Source organism: Lepidochelys kempii, chromosome 3, assembly GCF_965140265.1.
Source record: "Lepidochelys kempii isolate rLepKem1 chromosome 3, rLepKem1.hap2, whole genome shotgun sequence".
Taxonomy (NCBI): domain Eukaryota; kingdom Metazoa; phylum Chordata; order Testudines; family Cheloniidae; genus Lepidochelys; species Lepidochelys kempii.
Window position 1 is genome coordinate 186470324 of NC_133258.1, and position 26032 is coordinate 186496355.

General features: G+C 41.2%; 2 protein-coding genes across 5 annotated transcripts in view; both read right to left on the reverse strand.

The window, feature by feature from the left end:
- EFEMP1 (EGF containing fibulin extracellular matrix protein 1) overlaps positions 1 to 19870 on the reverse strand; it is a 96677-nt gene extending 76807 nt beyond the window's left edge. Inside the window, exons 1-4 of one of the 4 annotated variants that reach the window (XM_073339337.1) lie at positions 19464 to 19870; positions 17670 to 17757; positions 14316 to 14364; positions 13862 to 14125 (exon numbers count right to left, since the gene is read on the reverse strand). In XM_073339337.1, the coding sequence (XP_073195438.1) occupies positions 13862 to 14125; positions 14316 to 14364; positions 17670 to 17757; positions 19464 to 19735 (673 nt within the window). In that variant the 5' untranslated portion in view covers positions 19736 to 19870. Of the gene's footprint in view, positions 1 to 13861; positions 14126 to 14315; positions 14365 to 17669; positions 17758 to 19423 lie in introns of all 4 variants that reach the window. The other 3 variants (XM_073339336.1, XM_073339338.1, XM_073339339.1) reach the window with 3 other exon arrangements.
- Positions 1 to 22733, reverse strand: part of LOC140908219 (uncharacterized) — a 63025-nt gene extending 40292 nt beyond the window's left edge. The window contains exon 1 of the mRNA XM_073335173.1: positions 22637 to 22733. The gene's annotated coding sequence lies outside the window, so the exon portion shown is untranslated. The remainder of the gene's footprint in view (positions 1 to 22636) is intronic.
- Between the last annotated feature and the right edge of the window lie 3299 nt (positions 22734 to 26032).

Consider the following 26032-nt stretch of genomic DNA (forward strand, 5'->3'; position numbering starts at 1 on the left):
TCCCCACACTCGTAACACCGCCCCTTATTCTGGTTGCCGCCCTCTGCCTGGGGCTATTTGGCCAGCCCGCCCAGCCCTCTCTTTCCAAACCCCCAGGTCCCTTCTTGGCCTCGGGCCATTCCTCTGTGTCTTTCCTCCCAGTTATGGTTCTCCTGGAGTTCTCGACAGTCTGGGGCCTTGGGTTTGGGACTGGCTTCCTGGGTTGCCGTGTCTCACCCCCTAGGGTCTGGAACAGTTCACGGGCTGCCAGCTGTCTTTCCACGAGGGAGACCAACTCATCCTAGGTGGAGGGGTCATTCTGGCCAACCCAAGCCCTGAGGCCTGTTGGTAGCCCCCTCATATACCGGTCCAGTACCAGGAGCTCCATCATCTTCTCAGAGCTGAGGGCCTCAGGGCACAGCCATTTCCGGGTCAGGTGGATCAGTTCAAACAATTGCGATTGGGGTGTCTTGTCCTCTGTGTACTGTCACTCATGGAACCTCTGGGCTCGCAATGCTGTTGTTACTCCAGATCTGGCCAGGATCTCTGCCTTCAGCTGTGGGTAATTTGCTGCAGTCTCCGCGGCCATATTGTAATAGACCTTCTGGGCCTCCCCACACAGGAACGGGGCGAGGATACCAGATCACTGATCTGAGGGCCAGCCTCCCTCAGGGCTGCTCTTTCAAAAGCGGGGAGGTATGCCTCCACATCATCCTCCCATGTCATTTTCTGTAGGCAGTGGCTGGCCTGTACGGTCCGGGTCCCATCGCAGTTGCGGTTCAGCTCCCTAAGGGCCTTCATCTGGTTCACCAGCTCTTGCAGCAGGGCTTGGTCCTGGGCAGCCTGACTCATCAACAGATGATTAGTCTCCTGCTGCATCCGAGTCACCTCCTGTTGGGCGGTTGCTTGGGTCCAGGTAGCCTCCTGCTGGGCTGCGGTAGCTTGTATTAGGGCCTTGATCATGTCGTCCATCTTAGGGATGGGAGGGTTTTGGCTAACCCTGGTTTAAGTCTCAGCTCATAGATCCCACCGCTAACACCATGTGTGGCAAACTGCCGGCACTACTATGATGGGTCTCGTGCTTTCTCTTCTTGGGGGTGGGGGGTTCAGGGCACTGTTTCTTGCCCCTGAACTGGGGTATTAACTGCCCCACTAGTGTCCTAGAGGAGGGGAGTGGAGAGGGAGGGACCCAGGCCCATACGGACCTCAGTCTACCATCCACAAACAGATGGACTGGTCGAGCAGTTTAACCGTACCCTTAAAAGTATGATCCGGAAGTTGGTAGCACAGGATGGAAAAGACTGGGATACCCTTTTACCATATCTAATGTTTGCTATATGGGAAGTCCCGCAGGTGTCCACTGGTTTCTCTCCCTTTGAACTACTATACGGATGCCACCCATGCGGAATGTTAGATATTGCCAAGGAAGATTGGGAAGAACAACCCAACCCAAGAAAGAATGTCATTGAGCATGTGACACAGATGAGAGAGTGAATAACTCGAGTAACCCCTATAGTATGAGAACATTTGGAAAAAAGCACAAGAGGCCCATATTACAACCGTTGGGCGAAAGTATTGAGATTTCAGCCGGGGGAATGGGTGATGGTGCTAGTGCTGATAGCAGAAAGCAAACTCCTAACCAGCTGGCATGGAACATATGAGATAGTTGAAGCTATTGGGGAGGTGGACTATAAGGTCAGAAAACCAGACCACCGAAGGCCGGAGCAAATCTACCATATCAACCTACTGAAGCCCTGGTGTGACCGAGAGACGTGCCTGGTCATTCGGAGAGCTCCACCCCAGACAGACGACCCACAGGGGCAGGTGAAGATATCTCCTGAGTTAACTCCAGAACAATGAACAGAAGTCATTGATGTGATCCAATGGAACCAGGACGTGTTCTGTACACAGCTGGGCTGTACAACACTGATCCAACATCATATTGTCACCAGTCCCGGAGTAAGGGTGATGATAAGACCATACCGAATACTGGAAGCTAAAAGGGAAGAAATTAGGACAGAAGTGAAGAAGATGCTGGAACTTGGGGTTATTGAAGAATCCCACAGCCAGTGGTCCAGGCCTATCATCCGAGTCCCCAAGCCTGACGGCACTCTGAGGTTGTGCAATGACTTCCGGAAGTTGAATGAAGTATCCCAGTTCGATGCCTATCTGATACCACGCATTGACGAGCTAGTTGATCAGTTAGGCAAGGCCCGATATCTAACCACTCTGGACCTGACCAAAGGATATTGGCAAATTCCCCTGGCCGAGAATGCCAAGGAAAAGACTGCCTTCTCTACATCCGATGGCTTGTTCCAATACATTGTCCTCCCTTTTGGACTTCATGGGGCCCCTGCAATATTCCAGTGACTTATGGACAAATTGCACCCCATGCCAAGTAAGCTGCCGCCTATCTAGATGACAGTCATCCATAGCCCTGACTGGGAAATGCACATAGGAAAAGTAGAAGCGGTGCTAGATGCCCTGCAGAAGGCCATCCTCACTGCCAACCCTCTCAAGTGCGTGATAGGACTAGCTGAGGCCAGATACCTCAGGTATGTAGTTGGGAGGGGTTTGGTGAAACCCCAATGGAACAAAGTGGAGGCAATACAAGGTTGGCCTCGACCAGTCCGCAAAAAGCAGGTCAGAGCATGTCAAGTGATAACAGGATACTATCAGAGATTCATCCCTCATTTGGCCACAAGAGCAGGGCCATTGATGGATTTGATAAAGGCTCGGGGCCCCGAGATAATAAAGTGGACTGATGCGGCAGAAGAAGCATTTGCAGATTTAAGGACAGCCCTTTGCTGCCATCCAGTACTCATAGCCCCAGACTTCGAGAAGGAATTTGTCCGACAAACAGATGCCTTGGAGGTAGGGCTAGGAGCCATCCTTTCACAGATGTTTGGGGAGGAGGAACACCCAATCTTGTACCTCAGCCTGAAACTCCTCCCCAGGGAACAAAAGTATGCCGTTGTTGAAAAGGAATGTCTGGCAGTAAAATGGGCTATGGAGACTCTCTGCTACTACCTACTGGGGAGGTGGTTTACCCTCGTGACAGACCATGCCCCTCTCCAGTGGATGCACAGAAACAAGGAGAAGAACACAAGCGTGACTAGGTGGTTCCTATCCCTGCAGCCCTTCCATTTTTGGGTACAGTCCGGAAGCCAACATGGCAATGCTGATGACCTATCACGACAGCACTGCCTCTCATCCCAAGTAGCCCAACCCCATGGTGTTGAGCGGGGGTGGGGGGACGGGGGGAAGATATGTGATACAGCATGGCCAGAGGGCAACAGGAGAGTGTCAGAAGGGAGAGGGAAGAAAGTTTGCTATAGATTAATTAAAGCACCTGAAGCCAATTAGAGCACCTGAAGCCAGTCACCTGATAAAACCCCCCTGCTTCAATCAGATAAGAGGAGGAGTTGAAGCAGAGTGGTTTGGTGTTGGAGCAGAGAGCAGTTTGGAGGGAAGCAGAAGAGAGTTTGGATAAGTGCTGTGATGGGCTAAGAAGACCAAGACCCTAGGTAAAGGGACACCTGGTTTGTACAGAGGGAGGGCAGGAAGCCCCGCAAGCTGAAGGGCAGGAGAGGGAAGTAGTCCAGGGGAAGGAACCGCTAGTTCAAGCGGTTTACTGCTATCCCTAGGGCCTCTGGTCTGGGACCCAGAGTACAGGGCGGGCCTGGGTCCCTCCCTCTCCTCTCCCCTCCTCCAGGACACTAGTGGGGCAGTTAATACTCCAGTTCAGGGGCAAGAAATGGTGCCCTGAACCCCCCCCCCAGAAGAAGAGAAAGCGTGAGACCCATTATAGTGTGCTGGCAATTTGCCACACTGTATTTTAAGACACTTGGTGAAAATAAATGCTTATCAATTTTTTAAAAATGTGGTGGATAAAATGTGCCAAGATATGGCAGCTTTATCATCCTATTTACTGTTTTCAGGCAGTTAAACACAGGAAGATACCATATCAAAGGAGTTGCAGAAAAAAATCTAGTGTATGAACTATAATTTACTTTCTATCAATATATTCCATTCTGATTGCTTCTTCTTAGCATCCAGAGGTTCAAATTGCCCACAAAGACTTGTTTAGACTAGGGAAAAGGTGCCTTTTCCCGTCAAGTTAGCTTGCTTGAGCTATTTTATCTCAATTGAAAACCCCACTTAACAGCGTCCACTCACTCCTGTCTTCTTTTCCCTCCATGTGTCCTTCATTAAATATTTGGCTTATTTGAGAACATCTAAAAAAAAAAAGGTTAGTTTAAAAAAGACTATCAACTTTTCCATTCTAAGGTTATGCTAATGCTGTCAGTATAGACCAATATGAGATTGACTCACTAATGACTCTACTGCATGTTAATTGTTTAGAGGTATGGAATCTGCAGCAATTAGCTATTCATTCTGCCGCTTGGATTTTTGGCATTGTGCCTTCCATTTCTCCCCTCCAATTTTTTTAGACTTCTGTAAGTCTTCTAGTTTTGAACTATTGGACTGGAACCTGCAAATGGGGCTAAAATGCTCTTTATATTAACACCAGTTGTTCTGCAATAGTGTTTCCATCAATCTTATTGAGCTTTTTTGTATGAATCTGATTTATAGCTGCTGATAGGCAAAAGAAATATGTTAATTAATTTAAAAAATGAATTGTATCACTGTGTATGAAGGACTAATTTGTTTATTCAAATATAATAAACAGACAGTTCAGTTCCTGTTTTTGAGGAGGTGGCCTTCAATAAATGTATGGGTGGTCACTTGTTGACTACTTTTGAAAACGCAGATTAAAGACTTTGGTTACAGACTACAGTGCACATTCCTGAGATCATCCAAGCTTACAACTTTCACTTCAACATACTCCTCACTGCTGCTACTATCCATTGAAACTTGACTGAACACATTAACAGTTAACTAGTTTTAACAGGAATTCTCCTCTGACCCAGGCATGCACATCACCCACACAAAAAACCTTGAATAAGCTCACTCTGTATTCAGGATACTGCAAACAGCATCTGTTCAGTCACTGGATAACAGCATCAAGTGTAGTGTCAGACATGCTAAAATCATATATTACCACGTCATGAATTAAACATGAAATTCACCTACTAAAGAAGGCCTCTGCAAGGTCCTTTGCACTTGAGACCTGCATTATATGTGTCTTAAGTAATGCAAAAGGCTCAGATGGTATCACTGTACAGGCTGGTTTCAGAGTAACAGCCGTGTTAGTCTGTATTTGCAAAAAGAAAAGGAGGACTTGTGGCACCTTAGAGACTAACCAATTTATTTGAGCATGAGCTTTTGTGAGCTACAGATGCATCCGATGCATCCGATGAAGTGAGCCGTAGCTCACAAAAGCTCATGCTCAAATAAATTGGTTAGTCTCTAAGGTGCCACAAGTACTCCTTTTCTTTTTACTGTACAGGATGAGTTTCACTCATTCAGGGAGCCTTCTGCTGTAATACAGATAACTTTGGGAAGCCCTGAAATGCAAAGCAACTGTTTTAACATTTCTTGTCTAAGGGGTACATACTTTTCTTACTCCCACATTTAATTCCCATTATTAATGAGAATTTTCGGTGTATACTGAGGGCAGTCTATGGCCACACTGTCATACTTGGGCAAACAAGTACAGGATGTCCCTTCCAAAAACCCTATAGAGATTTGAAAATGAGGAAAAATAAATGTAAAAGAAGAGAATGCCAAACAGCTAATTTCCAGCCACAAAACTTAGTTATCAGACCATATTTCCAAGTACTGGTAGCTTGCTGAATATGATGACATTTCCTATGGGGTAAGGTTACTTATTCAAAACAGCGATAAAAACAGCTCTAGTGAACTTTTAGTACTAAAAAATGCTTAATTAAAAGCTCCTTGGAATGCATTATGCCAGGGAAGGCCCAATTCTCTTGTATGTCTCAAGAATCTTTTCTTTTGTTGGCACTATAACTTTACAAAATAAATCTGTAACACAATTTTTTTAGTATCTTTTTTCAGCTTCAAATGTACACATTTTACCATATAATCATACATAACAAAAATTAAACACTTCCCCACTATACTTACAACAGAACCACCTTTAACATGAGTTGAGATCAACAACATGGCAACAAAACACAAAACTGTGAATGAGTATAAAAGCTATTTATACAGGTATACTTAATTATTTTTTAACTCCGTAATTTGAAAATCCCTACCGTATTTTTAGTTAGGTTAAAATATAAACTAAAAGGTACAGCATGACTCTTAAGCATGTAAGGTGTTTGCTCAGGTTGACATTTATTAACAAATTATGGCAAATATTTTTCTTTGTTTTCTTTCCAAAGCAATGATTTTCTGGTTAATAGGGAAAGAAAATATATAATAGATGATCTCAGAGTGACTATACGACAGCCACTTAAGCTCTTCTTGACAACAATAACTTCATGACTATTCATCCTATGTGTGGGCTGTATATTGCTGCCCCAAATTCAGGCCACCTATGTCATGTATGTGTACTTGGTGGGAAGGGGGAAGATTTGTCCAAGTGGGGCAAAAATGTTGCACCCTTCTGTGGATTCTCTCAGGTCTGCACAGTTCCTGATTTGCAGGTTTTCCATACATCTGATTTTCCACTGTCACATATAATGAAGGCACACAGCCTCTTAGGAAATCTGCTGCTAGGGGAAAACTACTTTTCCTCTCCCTAATGGATTGCTACGAATTCTTGTACTTTTGTTTTGCTTATTTTTAATCATGAATTTGACTGAATAAGCAGTTTGAGGAACTGAAGGCACTTATGAAGGGACTTTACTTTGTACTGTGTCTCTAAAATCAATAACCAGGCCTTTTTTCTAAAAAGTTTTTTTCTTTACCAAAAAAGGTCTTTGTTGGTTGGAAGGACTTTAGAACTGAGCTTGACCATAGTCAGTTCTTTTTAAAATATGGGCCTCTTGGCCCCATTTCTCAAGTTACCTCATTTCTTGCAAGATTATTCCTGCCCTTAGCAGAAGTAATCCTTACAAGAGGCTGTTGTGACAGGCCAATTACAGCTGGAAGATTGGCCCATACTGACATGATTTTGGCTTCCAGTGAGACTTAGGCTTCCATGCATTCAAGTCACTTCTGAAAATGGGATTTAGTATCTTAAGTATCTTAAGCACTTTTGAAAATGTTACCCTGTATCTATAAATATGAAAAAGTATGATTTGTTTAGTATTTCAAAATAATCAGTGGTCTAAATCTGCAAGCCCTCCTTCAGCTGTAACTCACTTTAGTCAATTGGGAGTTCCTCATGTAGAGCTTTTATAGAAATGGCGGCAAAAAGGAACCATTTGAAGTTAACCAAATAAAAATATTTGTTTTGGCTCTATGAAGAAGTTATTGTAGTTCCTTGCTGGAGCATAGAAGATTATACCATGATGGTATATTAATTTCACAGCAAAGAGAGGAGGATTCTCCAAAGATGCTTTGAACATGCTTTAGAAATGCTAGATCACTACTGTCATTAAAAGGCCATTCCTGTTCACTGATGTCAATAAAAGGGTATTACAACAATTTTTATTACCTTTTCACCATGTAAGTGAGCAAGTATAGTCTTTTTCTGATGTCAGCAGAAAAGTGTAATAACTCTTACTAGAACAACAACAGCATTACAGTTAAGGTTGTCAACTTTTCCAATTAAGAGGTCAGTATGAATGCTTTATTCATGTAACAATGGTCAAATGTTAACTGCTTGATAGTGCCCCTTTAATAAATAATAAAATATTTCATAAATGGCTTCTTAATATAGGAAAAATTATACCAGTGGTATGGCCAGCTAAACAGGCATGGGATGAACAAGACTAAGAGTGAGGTAATGTGGGTCAGCAGAAGTGCTGCAGGGAAACTGGATGTAGAGATTAATGGAGCATGTCTACACCAAACTGATCTGTTCAAGTACTCTGGTGGCTGGTTTATGGAAGATAGTGAGCTTGAATGTGAGACAGTCCAGACTGGGGAGTGCTGGAATAGTGCTGAATAACACCTCAGGTGTTGTGTATGACACTGCGACTGAAAGCCCAACCGTATAATACTATGGTGCACCCCACCATGCTGTATGGTGTAAAAGCATGGCTGGTAGAGAGATGGCCTACAGGTGTTCAAGATATCTTCACACAATGCAAGTTACACAAAGACAGATTTTGAAATGAAAGCATTAGGATAGTCAAAGTCATTCCGTGACTGACAAAATCCAGGAAGTGTGATTTCGCTGGTTCAGACACATACTGAGGATGAATAAAGAGGGCCTGGTGAAGACAGCATGGAAGGAGATGTTGGCAGGAAAGAGACCCTGAAGAAAGCCTAGGAAGCAATGGATGGACCTTAGGGCTGTCTTGGACGGACAAAGATGGCAAGATGCTTGCAGGATGACCCGACCCCAGAGGATGGGCTAAGGGGAACAAGAAGTTTATGACTCCTAGATCCACCGCATTGCCAGCTGGCACACTGTTGTCATGATATTTACCTCAAAAGTGGCATGTAATATACCATTAGAAAACTAGTAACTCATTGATCATTAATATTCTTGTGTCACGTATGTATGGCAAACCCACAAAGAACTTTATAGTGGTGTTGGAAACATGTGACTAAAATGTGTGTGTTTAAACCAGGAGTGTCAGGGACGTTGATAAACTGTTTTTCCCCAGACAGAAGAAAGAGGCCAACACCTCAAACCAGGTATGACCAAAGTCTATATGATACTCATTTGTATTGAAGGTTGCAGGAAGAAATCATTTGCATTGGAAAAAGCACCAGAAGGGGAGGAACCAGCATAGAGTCTACACCAGACAACATGGTGTCTACAATCAGGAGGGAAACAGAACTTTATCTGGGGATACCCTTCAGAAGAATACATTTTGAAGATTTACTACTATAGAGAGAGGGGGACAGAACCCCTTCACCTGAGAAGACAAGAGACTGACCACTTTGAGCTCTGGGAAGGGTCCTGGCCAGAGATTCTGGAGAAGACACTTGGTGAGAAACACTTTGAAAAAAGAGACTCTAGTTTGTCAAATTAGGTTTTAGAGACTTAGAAGCATATTTTTATTTTTGTTTGCTTGTAACCCTTTCTACCTTTATTCCTTATACTTGGTATCACTTAAACCAATGACTTTTTGTTTAATAAACTTGTTTTACTTTTACTAGAAAACAATCCAATACTTTGATTAAAATGGAGTGTTTGTTAACTCCAGTTAAGGAAATAAGCTGCTGGGCACTGTCTCTTTAAAGAAGCAGCGAACCTAATAACATCCATAAGTGTTCAGCAAGAGGGCTGGACACTACAGGGCAGACGGTATGGGGAAAATTGGGACTATGTGGGCGTTGGGGTCACCCTGCAAAGAGTAACTGGGCGGTGGAAGCCAGGGTGTGACCTGCATGTTTATATGCTGGCTGTTGGTGTTAGGGTTGTAAGCCACAGTAGCACAGGCAGTGACACAACCCCTTACTGGTCTGGCTTGAACACCAAAGCATCACAAAGGTGTCTTAACATAGACCCTAATTCAGTAAACACATGCTTAAGTTCCACTGAAGCCAAAGCTAAGCAACTGGTTAAGTGCTTTGCTGAGTCAAGACCATAATGTGTAATTAATGTCCATAATGTAAACTAATATCTGTGTGGAAAAAAACAACAAACAAATTGGCCCAGGGATTGTGACATTAATTAGCACTAATTCTACTTCTCTAGGTAAAATCCTGGATTGAATGTGGTAGATAATTATGTAGGCTGTTACCAGAAAAAACACAAAAAGAGGCTATACAGAAAATAGAAGCTAACTGTATCATTTTAGAAAAAATCAAAATGCACAAACTCAAATGCACCTTTTACAAGACCAATTGTATACTAGGCTGCAAATAATGACGGAACACATAAAATACTTGCATGCTATAGAGGATACTTTTAGTGATGAAATATAAGTATTTCGGACACACACGGTACTCTTTCATATAATCGGGGCTTGTTCCACACTACTACAAAAACACATTTTGTACATAATACCAAAGGTTACAGGCAGGTTGGAGAGCAAAATAATAGTTTGTTTACTGAGCTGCTTGTGGAGCTTTCATGATAGGATGGTACAAAATGTATTTTTTCCTTCTCAAACATAGCAGTGTATTTGTGCGTTAAGGTACATTTTGATCATCGCGCCATTCCAGCCAAAGCTAGTAGTTATGTATAGGCCAGATCCTGCACCATCAAAGTCATTGGGAGTTTTGCCATTGAATTCAATGAGATCAGGTCCTCAGTGATCTGAACAATATAGTAAAAGTAAAATATGTATACTCCTTGTATACAGTAGAGGTGAAATCCTGGCCTCACTAAAGTTAATGGCAAAACTCCCATTGACATCAATGGGAAAACTTTAATGTGTTTCTCCCCCCATATCATAAATAAATGTCGGTGGCCGTTAGTTAACTCAAAGTTTATTTAAAAATTTATTTCCTCTGCTATTTCTGTTCAGTAATCTTGCTGCTTCTTCCCTCTTTGGGTGATGTTCTCCCACTAACCCTCACATTTACCAGTGTTAGAAGAGCTGAGCAGTTTAGAAACCAGTCAGCATGCTAAATAAAGGTTTGTCTACTTAGCTCAGGAATTCAGTAACAATTTGAATGCAACACGGAGAGCTGTTTTAGAAGTAATGTGAACTCAGTTTTGTCAGTGGAAGTTGTCTGTATGAATCAGACAAAATGGAGCAAATTAAGGGCATATTTTAAACCTAACTGATTATTTTTAAACTGAATTTTCTGAGTTTTTGAATTTAAATCAGACACCTAATTTTACTGTAAGCATTTTATATAAAGATCTTTGCTTTGCAATATATGACTTAAGGCAAAAGACTAATCTTTCCTATCATATAAGTATATAATCTTTCATATCACACTATTTTTCAATTTTGTATTATGTATCTGATGTAGGATGCATTATGAATAGAGATTTGGTTTTTGGATAAATATGGTAGATTGTATGTTGCAAAAACCACCTGAGAAGTACTTACTATACCATATATGGACAGTAGATACTAATCAAAGTGAAATATCTTAATAATTTTCATGTCTTTTCTTTTAAATAACAAAAATGACTGAAATATTACAGATGAATAGCTAAATTTCTCTTTTTTGCAAGTCACATTAGTCGCAGCATTATTGTAGGAAGAGCTTGAAGTCAATGAAACTTTTGCCTTTCATGTCAGTAGAAACAGAATCTGGGCCCACTGTGTATCTTTAAACTTTATCCGTTGACTAAGATTTGTTGAAAATTGAAGTAAATTGAATGCAAATGTGATTAATCTTTAGATACTCATTTATTCCAAAATTATAGACCAAAGTGAAGTTATTTGGATGATCATACCATAGCTATGGAATGTTTGAAAAGGGAGTGGATATTTGTATTAAAACAGAAGGCCCTTCTTACTCCAACATGATGTCAGTAATACAGCTCCTCAGAGCATGCTATTGTTTTAAACAGAGGTCCCCAAACTTTCACATTGGTTGTAAAATATTATTTAGTGTTGTTGGACTGGAAGGAAAATGTCATACATCTGCAAACAATTAGAAGGAGTTGGACTATTTTTTTTATTAATTAAACAATAAAACATCCTTAAGTGTGACTGTGGGCTTATCTACACCGTGTGGCAAAGCACGCTACAAGGGTCCTTTTTGTAGAAAGCTCTAATGGGTTGTTCTCTAACTTCCCCATGTAGACTCTGCTGGTGTGATCTAAAAGGTACTGCATTCAAGTTAATGTCCTGCCCCGTAGAGCACTTTTCTATGCCATGTAGACAAGCCCTGTATGTACAGAAGTCAGATTCCCCTTCCTGCGATTGTCATATGAAATAAGAACTTTTAACAACAAGTAAATCTTCAGTGCGGCCACTGGTGATCAACAATATCATTTATAAGATCTTTTCAGCATTGCAATGCATGAAAGTATCCAAGTTGTGTGTGTACTTTAAATCCTCCAAAACCTCTTAACCTTTCTTTCAAACATAGTGACTATTAACCATTTTGCAACTGGGATTCATTCATTCGTTCATTCATTCATTCATTCATTCATTCATCCACTGACTTTAAAGGAGCTAAGATTTCATCCTTGGTTCATACATTCTGCTTCTCCAACATGATCAGCCAAAGTTAAGATTTTAGCCACTGTTAGTTAATTATTGTTATAGTTAACCAAAGCCTTTACAAAACTGATTTTATCTTTAATTGAAAAGCTTTCTGGAAGCCAAAGAAGCTTTAATACCACAAGCACCCTTCCTCTCAAAAAATGCTGGTATAAGAAATTAGAATGTTTTGTTCAACCCTAGGAAATTAATCCTTCATTATACCATGAATTTTATAAATTCAGTTCAAAATTCAAAATACTCAGAACACAGTAAGGCATTAATACTACATAAAATTAAGCACTTCCCTACTGGCACCTTAAATAATTGTAAACCTAAAAAGAATGTAGCAGGAAACACACTTCTATTTAAAACATTTTAGAGTTACTTATGAACACTATAATATATAAAATATATTAAATAATCCATTAAATTGAAATAACTTATTGAAATTCAACAAAATGAATGTTAACAAATGTCACATTAAGTTCAGTGCCATGTACCATAATTCTGAAATTAAAGACATAAAATACACTGGTCAGGCAGATGAAGCATCATTGTTGAAATACTGATTTATGGTACTAACTAAAAACAGTTTCCATTACAATAATTACGCTTCTGCTTATTAGTAAGTAAATGATGTTGGTACTGTATAAATGAATACTAAGAAGAAAGGAACTACAGCTGTGTAACACAGCTTGCCCTGATTATAGCCACTTTACTACTATTTTATAAGATTACATTGATTTTGAAGCCAGAGGATGGAAAAAATGAACAGGCCAAGTTTCAGTGGGCAATTTGAATTCTCCACAAGTTTCCTATTGACTTGCTTGAAAACCATGCTTATGAATCAAGGGCAGAATTTAGCCCAACATCTTTTCTTTCATAAACGTATACTTTCTAAAAATAACAGATGTTCAAGTAAACTATTTAAACAAATAACAAATGAGAAGCCATCTCAGTTTAGAATAGTGTTGCAAGTCTGACTCTTGAATTAACATTAACATTGCTAATACTCTGAGAATTGCGGCACTGTGCATGGTGTATGTGCACTCATATGGATTTTGTTCATTGCCATAGTTTCACAGGCTAGATAACCTTCATATTGGAAGTAAGCTAGCAGACTCTCAGCTGATCTACTCCTCTAAAATCGGAAGAGCACAAGTTGTTCAGCTGTTTGTTTCCTAGTCTTTCAGATAGAGACTGTATGCAAATGTGATCTAAATATATGTGATCTAAACATTCTATATTATAGTTTGAGTCTAAGGTAAAGTTCATAGTGCAATTAATCTTTCATGCATTCAAATTTTAATTAGAGAAAATATATAGTTTAAGGTTATCTCTGAAACTGGAATACCCCTTACTTTTTCAGGTACTATGTTTCCTACCTTCTTCAATGCAGTGTATCTCAGACACATTTAATGTAACCCCAAATGCTTAATACAACTGAATTTGCTTATCTAAGTTTTACATGAAGATGTATAAACAGTAGGACTGATTCTGCTCATTCACATCAGTGGGAGCAGAAGCAGGACCAGAGTTGGTAAAGCTGCAGAAAATCACAAATATTGTTACCTTGAGCTATGACAGTGAAATATATTTCCTTAGGATGTTCTTTAAAATTTGTCATTTATATATGTGTACTATACTAGGATGCAGCAATGGAATTGCTGGCAAGGACAAAACTCCCCTGCTGTCATTCTGCATACGTATGATTTTCTGTCATTCACTTTGAACATGATTGTAAAGCTTAACAGAAGGCAGTTGCTTACCTTGGCATACATTTTGCTCGCTTTGCTCATACCCAGTTGCACACTGTATTTGGTGAGTTGGATTTGGAGGTGGTCGATGAGGATCAGCAGGGGTCCGTCGAATGACATTGTTTCGTCCACCAGTGGATTCAGCAGCTGTGTCTTCTCGTCCATTATTTACAATAATTTGAGCTGTTCTAGGTAGACAGAGGTATCCTCCATAGTGGTTAACACATTTCATCCCACCTTTGCATGCATCTGGGACAATTTCACATTCATCAATATCTGTGGTTAGCAACAACACAAGTCATATTTTAAAATGGGACCTTAACAGACATTAACACAAGTAATGTAACAAGGCATGCAAGTACACGTGTATTGTCCAAAACATCAAAACACGGATGTAGAAGATAACTCAAGAGAAAGGACTAAAAATACCATTAGTAAGTCTTTCACTTATAAAGATTTACTATACCTTTGCACCGCTGCCTGACAGGATCCCATTCATAGCCATCTGTACATTGCTATGTAGAAAAGAGATGCAGAAAAATGACTGATGAACTAATATTTTTAAATACTTCATGCATTTGTTGTTGCTATGGAAAATTGTGTTCTGAACAAACAATAACCAGCGTGGTTATATATTTTTCATAATATCAGGAAAATAGATCTCAGTGCAGTACTACTGTGTAACAAAACTAAGAAGTAGTTTATAACAGGAAATGAATAATCCTTTCCTAAATGTTGGCCTAATGTCTATTCTAAATTGACAAATTTAGGGCCTGATCTTTTAAGGTGCTCAGTGCCTCCAGAGAGATGAGCATCCTCTGTTCCCAGGGAAGTCAATAATTGCAGAAGGCTCTCAAGATCTCACAGGACCAGACCTTAAGTTCTTTGACTCATAAAGTGTAGATCAGTGCTACTCAAAGTGGTGGTCCGTGGACTGGTGCTGGTCTGCAAGCCATCGGCTGCCAGTCTGTGCGCACATTGGAAACAAAAATTGCTGGTTCCCTATATCGGATAGCTTGAAAAGCACTGGTGTAGATGACACTCCAGTTCAAGACCTTGATGCTGCCAAGCCTTATTCACATGAGTAGTCCTGTGGATGTCAATGTCACTAGAGTATTGCCATCTTAAAAATAATGAGTCATGCCCCAAATCATGAGATTTTAAAAAATAATAAATTGTGGACTCTTTTTTATTTGCCTTCTTGATTTTAAGCCATTAAGGTTTATATTCTTAAGCTTTTCTCTACAGCCAGGAGGGCTAGAAACTTACTTTCTTTTTTTAAAGAAGAAAGTTGAGATTCTCACATAATCATATGAATCCAGGAGCTTGGGCTTTAGGAAAAACAGCAGGTATTGTGAGACTCATGATAAAATTGTGAGTTGCAACACTGGGACTACTCATGTGAGTAAGACTTTGCAGGGTTCAAATGAGACAAAACATGAAATCCATGTATCTATTCACATCAGTATGGACTACAAATGTGAGAAAGAGTTTGAGGGATAAGGTTCCAGACTTTTTAGAAGGCATCTTCACCTTCCTTCTGCCCCAAAGTATTCATTTTCTAGAACACAAGATCTAATTTTTGAGAGGCTTAATTATCATCTCAAATGACAATTAGTGGAAACTGACTGAGCACCATAGTGCTGTTGAAGTGCACAAGAATACAGACGTAAAACATCAATAGATAAACTAAGATATAGTACGTGTTGTCTGTCCTGCTTGATATATTATTTCTCATAGTGTTGCAGAAAAGGAGTTGACTCAATAAATCAGCTAGTCACAGTGAGCCAAATTAGTTCTTGCTGTATCGCCTTGGCTTTAGTGGAGCTACATCAGGGATAAATTTGACCCAGAGTGTTGATATCCATATTGCTCAATGTATTATGCTGAAGTTGTTCTGAGAAACTTGTTACTAATAGAGATTGAATCAGCAGTAGAAACAACAACATTTTGTTTATTCACAGGTGACATCAATGATCTGCCAAATGTAGCAGTGAGCTGGAGGGAAAAGCCTCTAGTGTTAGGAGGGGGTAAGAGGACAGCTAATTGTAATATAATTCTAGCTCTCTAAAGGAATGACTGCATGCTGAGTTGACACCACAAAAGTTACTGTAGCTATGAAAACCCAAGCCCAAAGGAAAACAAGCAAATTCATGTATTTACTGAATCACCCAATTCCTGCTAATGCACAACAGAAGTAATGTGTACTTAATACTAATGAGCCAAATCCGCTCCCATCAAAGTCAATGGGAATTTTGCCATTGACTTCAGTGGAACCAAGATTTGGCCCTAAATGCATATAGTACATGTATCATAAATAATAGTGTAATAGGGGTACAATTTTCAAAAGCAACTAAATCCTGTTTTTAAAAGTGAGTTAGGCACTTAAAGCCTAAGTTCCACTGATATTCTATGAGGTTTGGGCTTCTAAGTTCTAAAGCCACTTTGGAAAATAGCACTTAGCAGCCTACATCACTTAGAGGCTTTTGAAAATGTTATGGTAGGTCTAAACGAAACTAGGCAAGTTTATTGGAAGAATGCTAGATTTTTTTTTTTAGGGAATACACAATAAAAAATGGAAAATAAGCCTGTGTACTAGGCATAATCTCACTTTTAAGGCCCTATGTTAACACATTTTATAAATTGCTTTTTGCTGTAACATAAGTAATTATAACATATAGACTGATTCTGCAGCACTTACTCAAGTGAGCAGTCCCCTGACTTCAGTAAGACTACTTATGTGAGGAACAATTGCATGATATCAGGCTCTTTGGCCAAAATCCTACAATTTGTCCCACAAGGACAACCTTCTTTGCTTGTGTGGAATCCCACTGATTTCAGTGGGGCTCTGTGCAGGAACAGCAGTCCACCTACATAAAACAAGTTTCAGGATCAGGGCCTGTGTTTGTAATAGGGGTCAAATATGAAAATTTTTTTTTTTTTCATGATCCAAGCCAATGTAAACATTACTCTGCCAGTGATATTCATTACAAAAGTAAATGAGCAAACATAGATGAAAAAGTAACTTACATAAAGAAGACAGCCCTGCCCCTCTATTCTTATCACATCCATTTTAGGGTGTGAGTAGAACATATTTCCAATATTTTATTAGCAGCTGGTCATAGCCACACAAATAATTGTTCAAAACTATTCTTGACACTGATGATTTACCAGCTAGAAAATGTCATAATTTACACACAGCATTAAATTTTAAGACTACAGTTACAAAGTACTTATATTTTGTTAAAACACCTTGAAATCTCCTAGAAGAAATGGAGCAACACATTTTGACTAGTAGCTGACATATATGTTTCATATATTTATAATTAATGTAATACATTTGTTTTAAATAAGTCATATACAGTATTTCTGTAATTTTGAAGATGCTTGGGCATCTTATGTCACAGAACTTGGAGTTGCATATAACAATATGTCATACCCTTTTCTGTTATGGATAACATTTACTTTGTACATTTATGATTTTCCAGTCTATTTTTTGCATCCATAAAACAAAACAAAAATGCTTCCGGAGGGTTCAAATCTTTCTGAAAGGTAGGGAAAAAGCCTCATCTTATAATTTTGTTCAATTCATCTAATTCAGTACCTAAATAAACCTTTCAAAACAGAAGGTATCACCAACAAGTTCAAAGTCTGAAACTTGGTTTCACTCGAGAAGCACCTTAGTCTAAAATTAAAATACAAAGTCAAAGAACTTTGAACTGAACATTCTATATTGGCAAAGAACTATGGTTTCTCTAAGGGTTATTTAGAAAAGAATCCCTGCTAAGCAATAAATATCTCAAAGTCTATTAAATCTTACCGTGTATGTTATAGTTTCTTCAGTTTCCTGTGAATTTATTGTAGTAAGAGTGAAAGCAGCCAAGAACATAATTGTCAACATCATGAATCTTGAAAGAAAGAAATAAAGAAACCCAATGTTTAGCACCTTTTACTGTTAAAAAGCTAAGAATAACCAGCTATGGGGGTATATCCCACACTCCTTACTAGGGTAAGACTTCCACTGAAGAATAAGGAAGGCAAGATGGAGCCCTTGTTAGATTATGAGGAAGTGGCTGAGATTTAGCAATGTCTTAGTCAGTTTTATCTTTCCCCAGCTGAAGTAACAGACATTAAAATAATGTAACAATTAACACTGCATCACACTCAAGCATCTGTTCTCTAAAATAACATAGCCCAAGTACCAACATTCTTGCAATTATCTGATTTGGTTTTAAAATTAATTTTCAAATGACTTCATGTCCCACCAGAAATATCTGTGTGAGAGATCTAACAGGTAAAAGAACCAGGGAAAAAAGATAAAAATGGGATTTACCTGGATCCTGCCAGTTTTTGTAAACAACCCCCATATTGTATTATCAAAATAGAGACTAAGTGTAGCCCTATCTACCGCACCAAAAAATCTCAGACCCTGATGAAACAGCACTGCAAAATGACATACCTAGAACCTGCATCCTGACAATTTTTGGCCCTAGTCCCCCAAACTGCATCATCTAAACAGATAACAGGTTTAGCTGCTCTGACTGCAACTTAAAAATCCAGACCTGATGTATCCTAATGCAACAATCCCACAAAAACTCTGCTCTGAAATCTGGATGCTGCGGGGTCTTGCCCAATTTTTCCACAAACCCAGAAACTGTACCACCTTCCATTATTCCACCAAAACAATCTGGACCTTCACTCATGCAGGTACAAGGAAGCTACCAACAACTCTAATTTGGCATGTGTACTCTGCTGGATCTGGCTAACTGCTGGCTGCCTACTCCCCCCAATTTACCATCTAAATGTATGCAGTTTCTGTTAGTCCACCACGATCATCCGGATCCCAGTGTATCATAGTGCAACAGTGCTGCAAAAACATGTATCCAGTGACTAAATCTGGCTGAGTTTTGGCCATGAACTTCCCAGTCACACTATTACCATCCAACTGTATTTGACCCTTCATTGCAAGGAATTCATTTATGTTTACCAACATATTGTGGCCACAAAAATGCTTTTGTGGTGCTGCTGCACTGGGGTGCAACAGGATCAGGGTTTTTAAGGTAGCTAGGAGCAACTAAACATGTTCTCTGGGTGTTCAGATTTGGGTCAAAAAATGGGAGATCCGGCAGGATCCAGGTGCCGGATCCAGCGTTGGTGACACTGTTGTGCCATGTGCCTGGGCCCAAAATCTGGCAGGATTCAACTTTTCCCCAAGCCCCTGGCAGAACCAGTTTATAAACTAAGCGTGGGAAGTTCCTATGTATTCCATTCTCAGAAGGTTTTTAAAAATAAACCCATGTAGTCAACTTCAGTTCGGGTTACTTCGTATTTCAATTAACTCAGAAAAGTTCTCTGCTCAACCTTCCCCCCATGCTCTGATTAACGTTGCCAACGTCGGACAGCTTCCAAGCAAAGCAGGTAGACTGAAGCAGTCCCCCATCCCCTGCGCACGGAAGAGGGGGAGCGGGGAAACCCAGCGCCCCGAACCCGCGAGAGTCGTGTTCTGCCCTGAGCCCAGTGATCCCATCCCCTCTCCCGGTCTGCCCGGCCTCTGGCGCCCACAGAGCAACTCACCAGCAGCCCCCGCAGGACTGTGCCCCACGCACGCACTCACCCCACCAGCCCCCGGCGAGCCGTTCGCAGTGCGCCCCCAGCTCCTCGTCTCCCGCGTGGGCTGCTCAGGCGGCGCCTTACCTGAGCGCAGAGCAGGGCTCCTCTGAGGGCACCTAGTACCTGGGCTAGCCTGGCAAGCGCCGCCGGGGAGGAGAGCGAGTTCCCGCAGCAGGTTGGCCCCGCGCTCGGCTCCCAGCCCGTCCTCTCCGCGCGCCGCCGGGGTAGCGCTCGCAAGGCTGCCTGGCGCTCCTGCTCCCCCCGCCGGCCTGGCATTCAGTGACAAGGGCCCGCTCCGGTGGTGTCTATTGAACGCCCCCTCCCGGCCCCGTGCTCAGTGAGTTAACCCCTTCGGCTAGGGCGCACGCTGCGGGGGAGGAGAGACAGCCAGGCGGTTAGGGAGCGATCTCCCCGTGCCCAGCGGTGCCACCCACAGGGGAGCGTGTCACCTTCGTTAAGAAACCCCAGCCGCTGCCCCGCCGCCCCTTGCACCAGACTGCACTGGGCTGTTCCGAGGCTAAGCGAGAATAATGTGAACGCGTCGTTATTTCGGTAGCTGCGGGGGGCGGGCTGTCCCCTTCCAGGCAAAATGTGAAGAGCCAGAGACTTCAGCACTCAGTGGGTCAATTTGGTTGCAGTGGGACTGCTCGTGCTGTTCAAGTTGAGCATGTGCCGGAGTGCTTTCAGGAGTCAGACCACTGTGTGTAAAGTTCCTCACAAATGTAAGTGCTTGCCGGAATTGGGGGCTATAAAAGGCAGGTCCTTGCCCCAGAGAGTTTGTCATTGGAAGTCAGGCACATCTGCATTAGCTGCTGTGGTCAAAAGGACACAGGGTGCATTGTGTCTAGGATGGAGATTAATACGGAAAACATTATAATGCCATTATATAAATAAATGGTGCAGCCTCATCTGGAATAGGGTGTGCTGTACTGGTTATCCTAGTTAACAGAAAAAAAATGCAGAATTAGAGGGAATGAAGAATAGTGTGATGAGAATGATGAAGGGCTTGGGAAAACTCATATGAAGGCCGAAAAGTTTAAGGTTATTTACTTTAGAAAGGAGATGAATCAAAGGGAACATGATAAAAGTATATAACAATATGAATGGTCTAGAGAAGGTAGATCAGGAGTTTCCATTCTTTCTGTCTCAGAACACAAGAACAAGAGGGTGTTTAATGAACTGGGAGGTGGCAAATTCAAACCAGTCAAGATACTTTTTTTTTCACACAATGTATAATTGAACTGTGGAACTCATTACCACAGGATGCTGTTGAGGTAAAAAAACTCAGCAAGATTTAACACCGGATTCGATATTGATATGGCTAACAGTAACAACCAGCATTGCTATAGTGAATGCTAATGTGCATTTTGGAAGATGTAGTAAACCTTATAATTCAGGGTTTAAGATAAAGTCTAATTATTAGGGATTAGGAAGAGACATAGAATCATAGAATATCAGGGTTGGAAGGGACCTCAGGAGGTCATCTAGTCCAACCCCCTGCTCAAAAGCAGGACCCATCCCCAATTAAATCATCCCAGCCAAGGCTTTGTCAAGCCTGACCTTAAAAACTTCTAAGGAAGGAGATTCCACCACCTCCCTAGGCAACGCATTCCAGTGTTTCACCACCCTCCTAGTGAAAAAGTTTTTCCTAATATCCAACCTAAACCTCCCCCACTGTAACTTGAGACCATTACTCCTTGTCCTGTCCTCTTCCACCACTGAGAATAGTCTAGAACCATCCTCTCTGGAACTACCTCTCAGGTAGTTGAAAGCAGCTATCAAATCCCCCCTCATTCTTCTCTTCTGCAGGCTAAACAATCCCAGTTCCCTCAGCCTCTCCTCATAAGTCATGTGTTCCAGACCCCTAATAATTTTTGTTGCCCTTCGCTGGACTCTCTCCAATTTATCCATATCCTTCTTGTAGTGTGGGGCCCAAAACTGGACACAGTACTCCAGATGAGGCCTCACCAATGTCGAATAGAGGGGGACGATCACGTCCCTCGATCTGCTGGCAATGCCCCTACTTATACATCCCAAAATGCCATTGGCCTTCTTGGCAACAAGGGCACACTGCTGACTCATATCCAGCTTCTCATCCACTGTCACCCCTAGGTCCTTTTCCGCAGAACTGCTGCCTAGCCATTCGGTCCCTAGTCTGTAGCTGTGCATTTGGTTCTTCCGTCCTAAGTGCAGGACCCTGCACTTATCCTTATTGAACCTCATCAGATTTCTTTTGGCCCAATCCTCCAATTTGTCTAGGTCCCTCTGTATCCTATCCCTGCCCTCCAGCGTATCAACCACTTCTCCCAGTTTAGTATCATCCGCAATAATCCGGGCCCACATAATGTGGGGAGCAGATTAAACTACATTTGTCTAAAGTTGCTTGTACTCTCCTTTGAAGCATCTGATGTTGACCACTGTCAGAGACATGGTATTGGACTTGATGGATCATGGCAATTTTTGTTTCCTGTGTGAATACCTTAACCACCCACTGAGGCCAATGGGACTACTATGTGAGGTTTTCTGGGCTTGGACCTGATCCTGCCATGAGTTCAGCATGGGTGGATCTTTGTAACTGACTTCAAGGGAACTGCCCAACCATGAGGATCCATCCAGGCTGAACCCACTGCAACATTGGGGTCCAAATTAATGGAAAAATTATATTTGCATTTCTGAACAAATAAGAAAAAAGAGATGAAGAGATTTTCCTCAGCCTTGTTTTTTAAAATACACCATTGGGTTGAGGCCAAACATGGAAAGGAGATTTTTTGGATAGCTGTGAATGGAGACAACATTAGAATGAGAGGTTTCAGAGTAACAGCCGTGTTAGTCTGTATTTGCAAAAAGAAAAGGAGTACTTGTGGCACCTTAGTGACTAACCAATTTATTTGAGCATCAGCTTTCGTGAGCTACAGCTCACTTCATCGGATGCATACTGTGGAAAGTACAGAAGATCTTTTTATACACACAAAGCATGAAAAAATGGGTGTTTACCACTACAAAAGGTTTTCTCTCCCCCCCACCCCACTCTCCTGCTGGTAATAGCTTATCTAAAGTGATCACTCTCCTTACAATGTGTATGATAATCAAGTTGGGCCATTTCCAGCACAAATCCAGGGTTTAACAAGAACGTCTGAGGGGGAGGAGGGTAGGAAAAAACAAGGGGAAATAGGTTACCTTGCATAATGACTTAGCCACTCCCAATCTCTATTCAAGCCTAAGTTAATTGTATCCAATTTGCAAATGAATTCCAATTCAACAGTCTCTCGCTGGAGTCTGGTTCTGAAGTTTTTTTTGTTGTAATATCGCAACTTTCATGTCTGTAATCGTGTGACCAGAGAGATTGAAGTGTTCTCCGACTGGTTTATGAATGTTGTAATTCTTAACATCTGATTTGTGTCATAGAATCATAGAATCATAGAATATCAGGGTTGGTAGGGACCCCAGAAGGTCATCTAGTCCAACCCCCTGCTCAAAGCAGGACCAATTCCCAGTTAAATCATCCATTTATTCTTTTACGTAGAGACTGTCCAGTTTGACCAATGCACATGGCAGAGGGGCATTGCTGGCACATGATGGCATATATCACATTGGTGGATGTGCAGGTGAACGAGCCTCTGATAGTGTGGCTGATGTTATTAGGCCCTGTGATGGTGTCCCCTGAATAGATATGTGGGCACAGTTGCCAACGGGCTTTGTTGCAAGGATAGGTTCCTGGGTTAGTGGTTCTATTGTGTGGTATGTGGTTGCTGGTGAGTATTTGCTTCAGGTTGGGGGGCTGTCTGTAGGCAAGGACTGGCCTGTTTCCCAAGATTTGTGAGAGTGTTGGGTCATCCTTCAGGATAGGTTGTGGATCCTTAATAATGCATTGGAGGGGTTTTAGTTGGGGGCTGAAGGTGACGGCTAGTGGCGTTCTGTTATTTTCTTTGTTAGGCCTGTCCTGTAGTAGGTGACTTCTGGGAACTCTTCTGGCTCTATCAATCTGTTTCTTCACTTCCACAGGTGGGTATTGTAGTTGTAAGAATGCTTGATAGAGATGAGATGAGAGAGAGAGAGAATGAGATGCCTTGCAACCATTACTATAATTTTTGCTATCACAGAAGGTGTAGCCTTTCAACACATCTGAGTCCTAACGCTGCATGTTTCATGCTCAAGCTTAAGGTGAAACCACAGGGTGGTGACAAGCAGCGTTCTATGTGTCAGTGGACATTGCTATTTATGTATGACGGAGTTGGTATAGATGAAAGCAAGTAACAGGAACATTTAGAAATAAGAAAAAATAAACCCTTCCCTGCATTCACAGCTTCATCAGTGCAGGCATTCAATATCATGAAATATAACTAGGAAATCTAGGGCCTGACTTTGCAGACTCTTATACCAGGGATAGAGCTTACTACTGTGAACTCATTGAACTCATTGGGGCTACATCAGTGAACTCACTGGGGCTACATGTACACTAATATGCACTATGCCTGAATTTAATGGGGCTCGAGCGTGTTCAGTACATTACAAGAGGTGTTCAGAGCCTTGCAGGATGGGGCTTTATATCACATTATATTTTATAGAATTGAAATAGGGACAAGGGCCTCTATCCCACAAACACAGTTTAATACTGGTATAACTATTTCTTTAGGGCTATTATTATTATTTTTTAAACCAAATACGTATATTCATACAGTCCCTAGTGTGGATGCAGTTAAACTGAGATAAAAGTGCCTTATACTCCCTGGTACAGCTTATTCCCCTTCCAATACAGGAATAGTGCACCAATCTAAAGCACCTTTACATTGGTATAATTTTTTCAACTCTAGGGGATTGTACTGCTTTCAATATACTGGGGTAGTTAAAATGGTACAACTTTTGTTTGTAGATAAGTGCTTGTACATATACTTAACTTTATGCACCTGAGGTGTTCCACTGGGACTACTCATGTGTAGAGTTAAGCACGAGTTTAAGTATTTGCAGGATTGGGGCCAAGCTTTTAGAGTGTTAAAAAAAAAATCCTAAAAAGACAGATGTATTCAAATCTTCTCATAAGACTTTTTCTAATGTAAAATGTGTTTAAGAATTATTACAATGTCCATCCCTTGTTTTCACAGGGCATTGTGCAATTCTTTTTGGAAAATGATTTGGGTGAAACAAGCAAAAGTATATTTAAACAAAATAAATTAGTTCACTTTTGAAAACTTAATCCAGTTTAAGACTCTTCAAGTATTGAGTAGTTTTCCTTACAGCCAATCCATTTTGAATTTGAAAAAGCATGGGTGAATTGGGTAAAAAACAATCATGAATCAGTAAACAAGAAGAAAGTGAAACAACATATCAGACCTCCAGCTGGATAGCCTGCCAGAAGAGCACTATTATTATTAGTAGTAGTTGTAAATGTTTGTATTACGATAAAGACTCAAAGGCCCTAATTGTGACTGGAGTCCAGTTGTGAAGAGTGCTGTACAAAGATATAAGTGCAGTGAGGGCTTTTGCTGTACAAAGATAAAAGAGATGGAGGATAGGGGGCTTTCTCGGGGGCCAGTCCAAGACCATGGAATGTACTCCCACAGGAACTAAGGTTCATCACACACCTCACCATTCTCAGCTTTAAGTGCAAGGTGCCTTTCTTTGACCTTGCTTTCTCTAACACAAACCCAAAGGAAGGTGTGTAGATGTATTTTTATATATAAATATAAAAATTCCCAGACAAAACATTCCACTGCACACATAGGACAGATATATAATCACATTGCTTAATGCACAACTGGAAGGTGCTCAGATAATGTGGTGATGAGCTCAGTATAAAGAACATATTTAGAACAGAAGAGCGTAGGGTTTGGGGATATAATGTTACAAAGTCAATGTATATGGTGAAGAACTGGCAGAGTGACATTTTGTTGGTGGTTTTGTTTTGTGTTTTAATATGTTTAATTGGGGTACTTTAATACTTTAATAGGGTGAGAAATGGAGAAGTCAGTAAGAGTTAGGACGTGAGAAAGGGAAGGAAAGTGAAGAAGGATGCTCACAGCTTAGCACCTGCCAGCCATGATCAGAAGGCATCACGACAGAGGTGAGTCTTACAGGGGGATTTGAAGGAGGATAAGGGAGAAGTTTATATGGATTTTATCATTCATAAGAGGCACATGGGAAAAAGCACAGAGGTGTTTATGGATGAAGCTGACTGGTGGGTGGTAAAGGCCTGGAACATTGGAATGAAGGCAGGGGTTGATGTAGCAATGCATTACTAGATCAGATGAGTAAAGCAGAGCTAAGTTGTAAAGGGCCTTAAAGGTAAAGTAAAGGGGGGATTATCAAAAGGGCCCAAAGGATTTAGGAGCACAAGTCCCACTGAAAGTCAATGGAACTTGTTCTCCAAAGTCACTGAGGTGCTTTTGAAACTCCTATCTAGAAAACTTGTGGTTGATGCAGAGCTGAAGGGAGAGACAGTGGGAGGACTCAAATAGGGGAATGGTATAGTCCAAGTGATGAGCCCGGAAGATGATTTTAGCAGCAGCACTTTGAACAGACTTGAGGGGAGCAAGGTTGCAGTGGTCAAGTTTCTGTGATTACAGGTGAGTGAGGCTC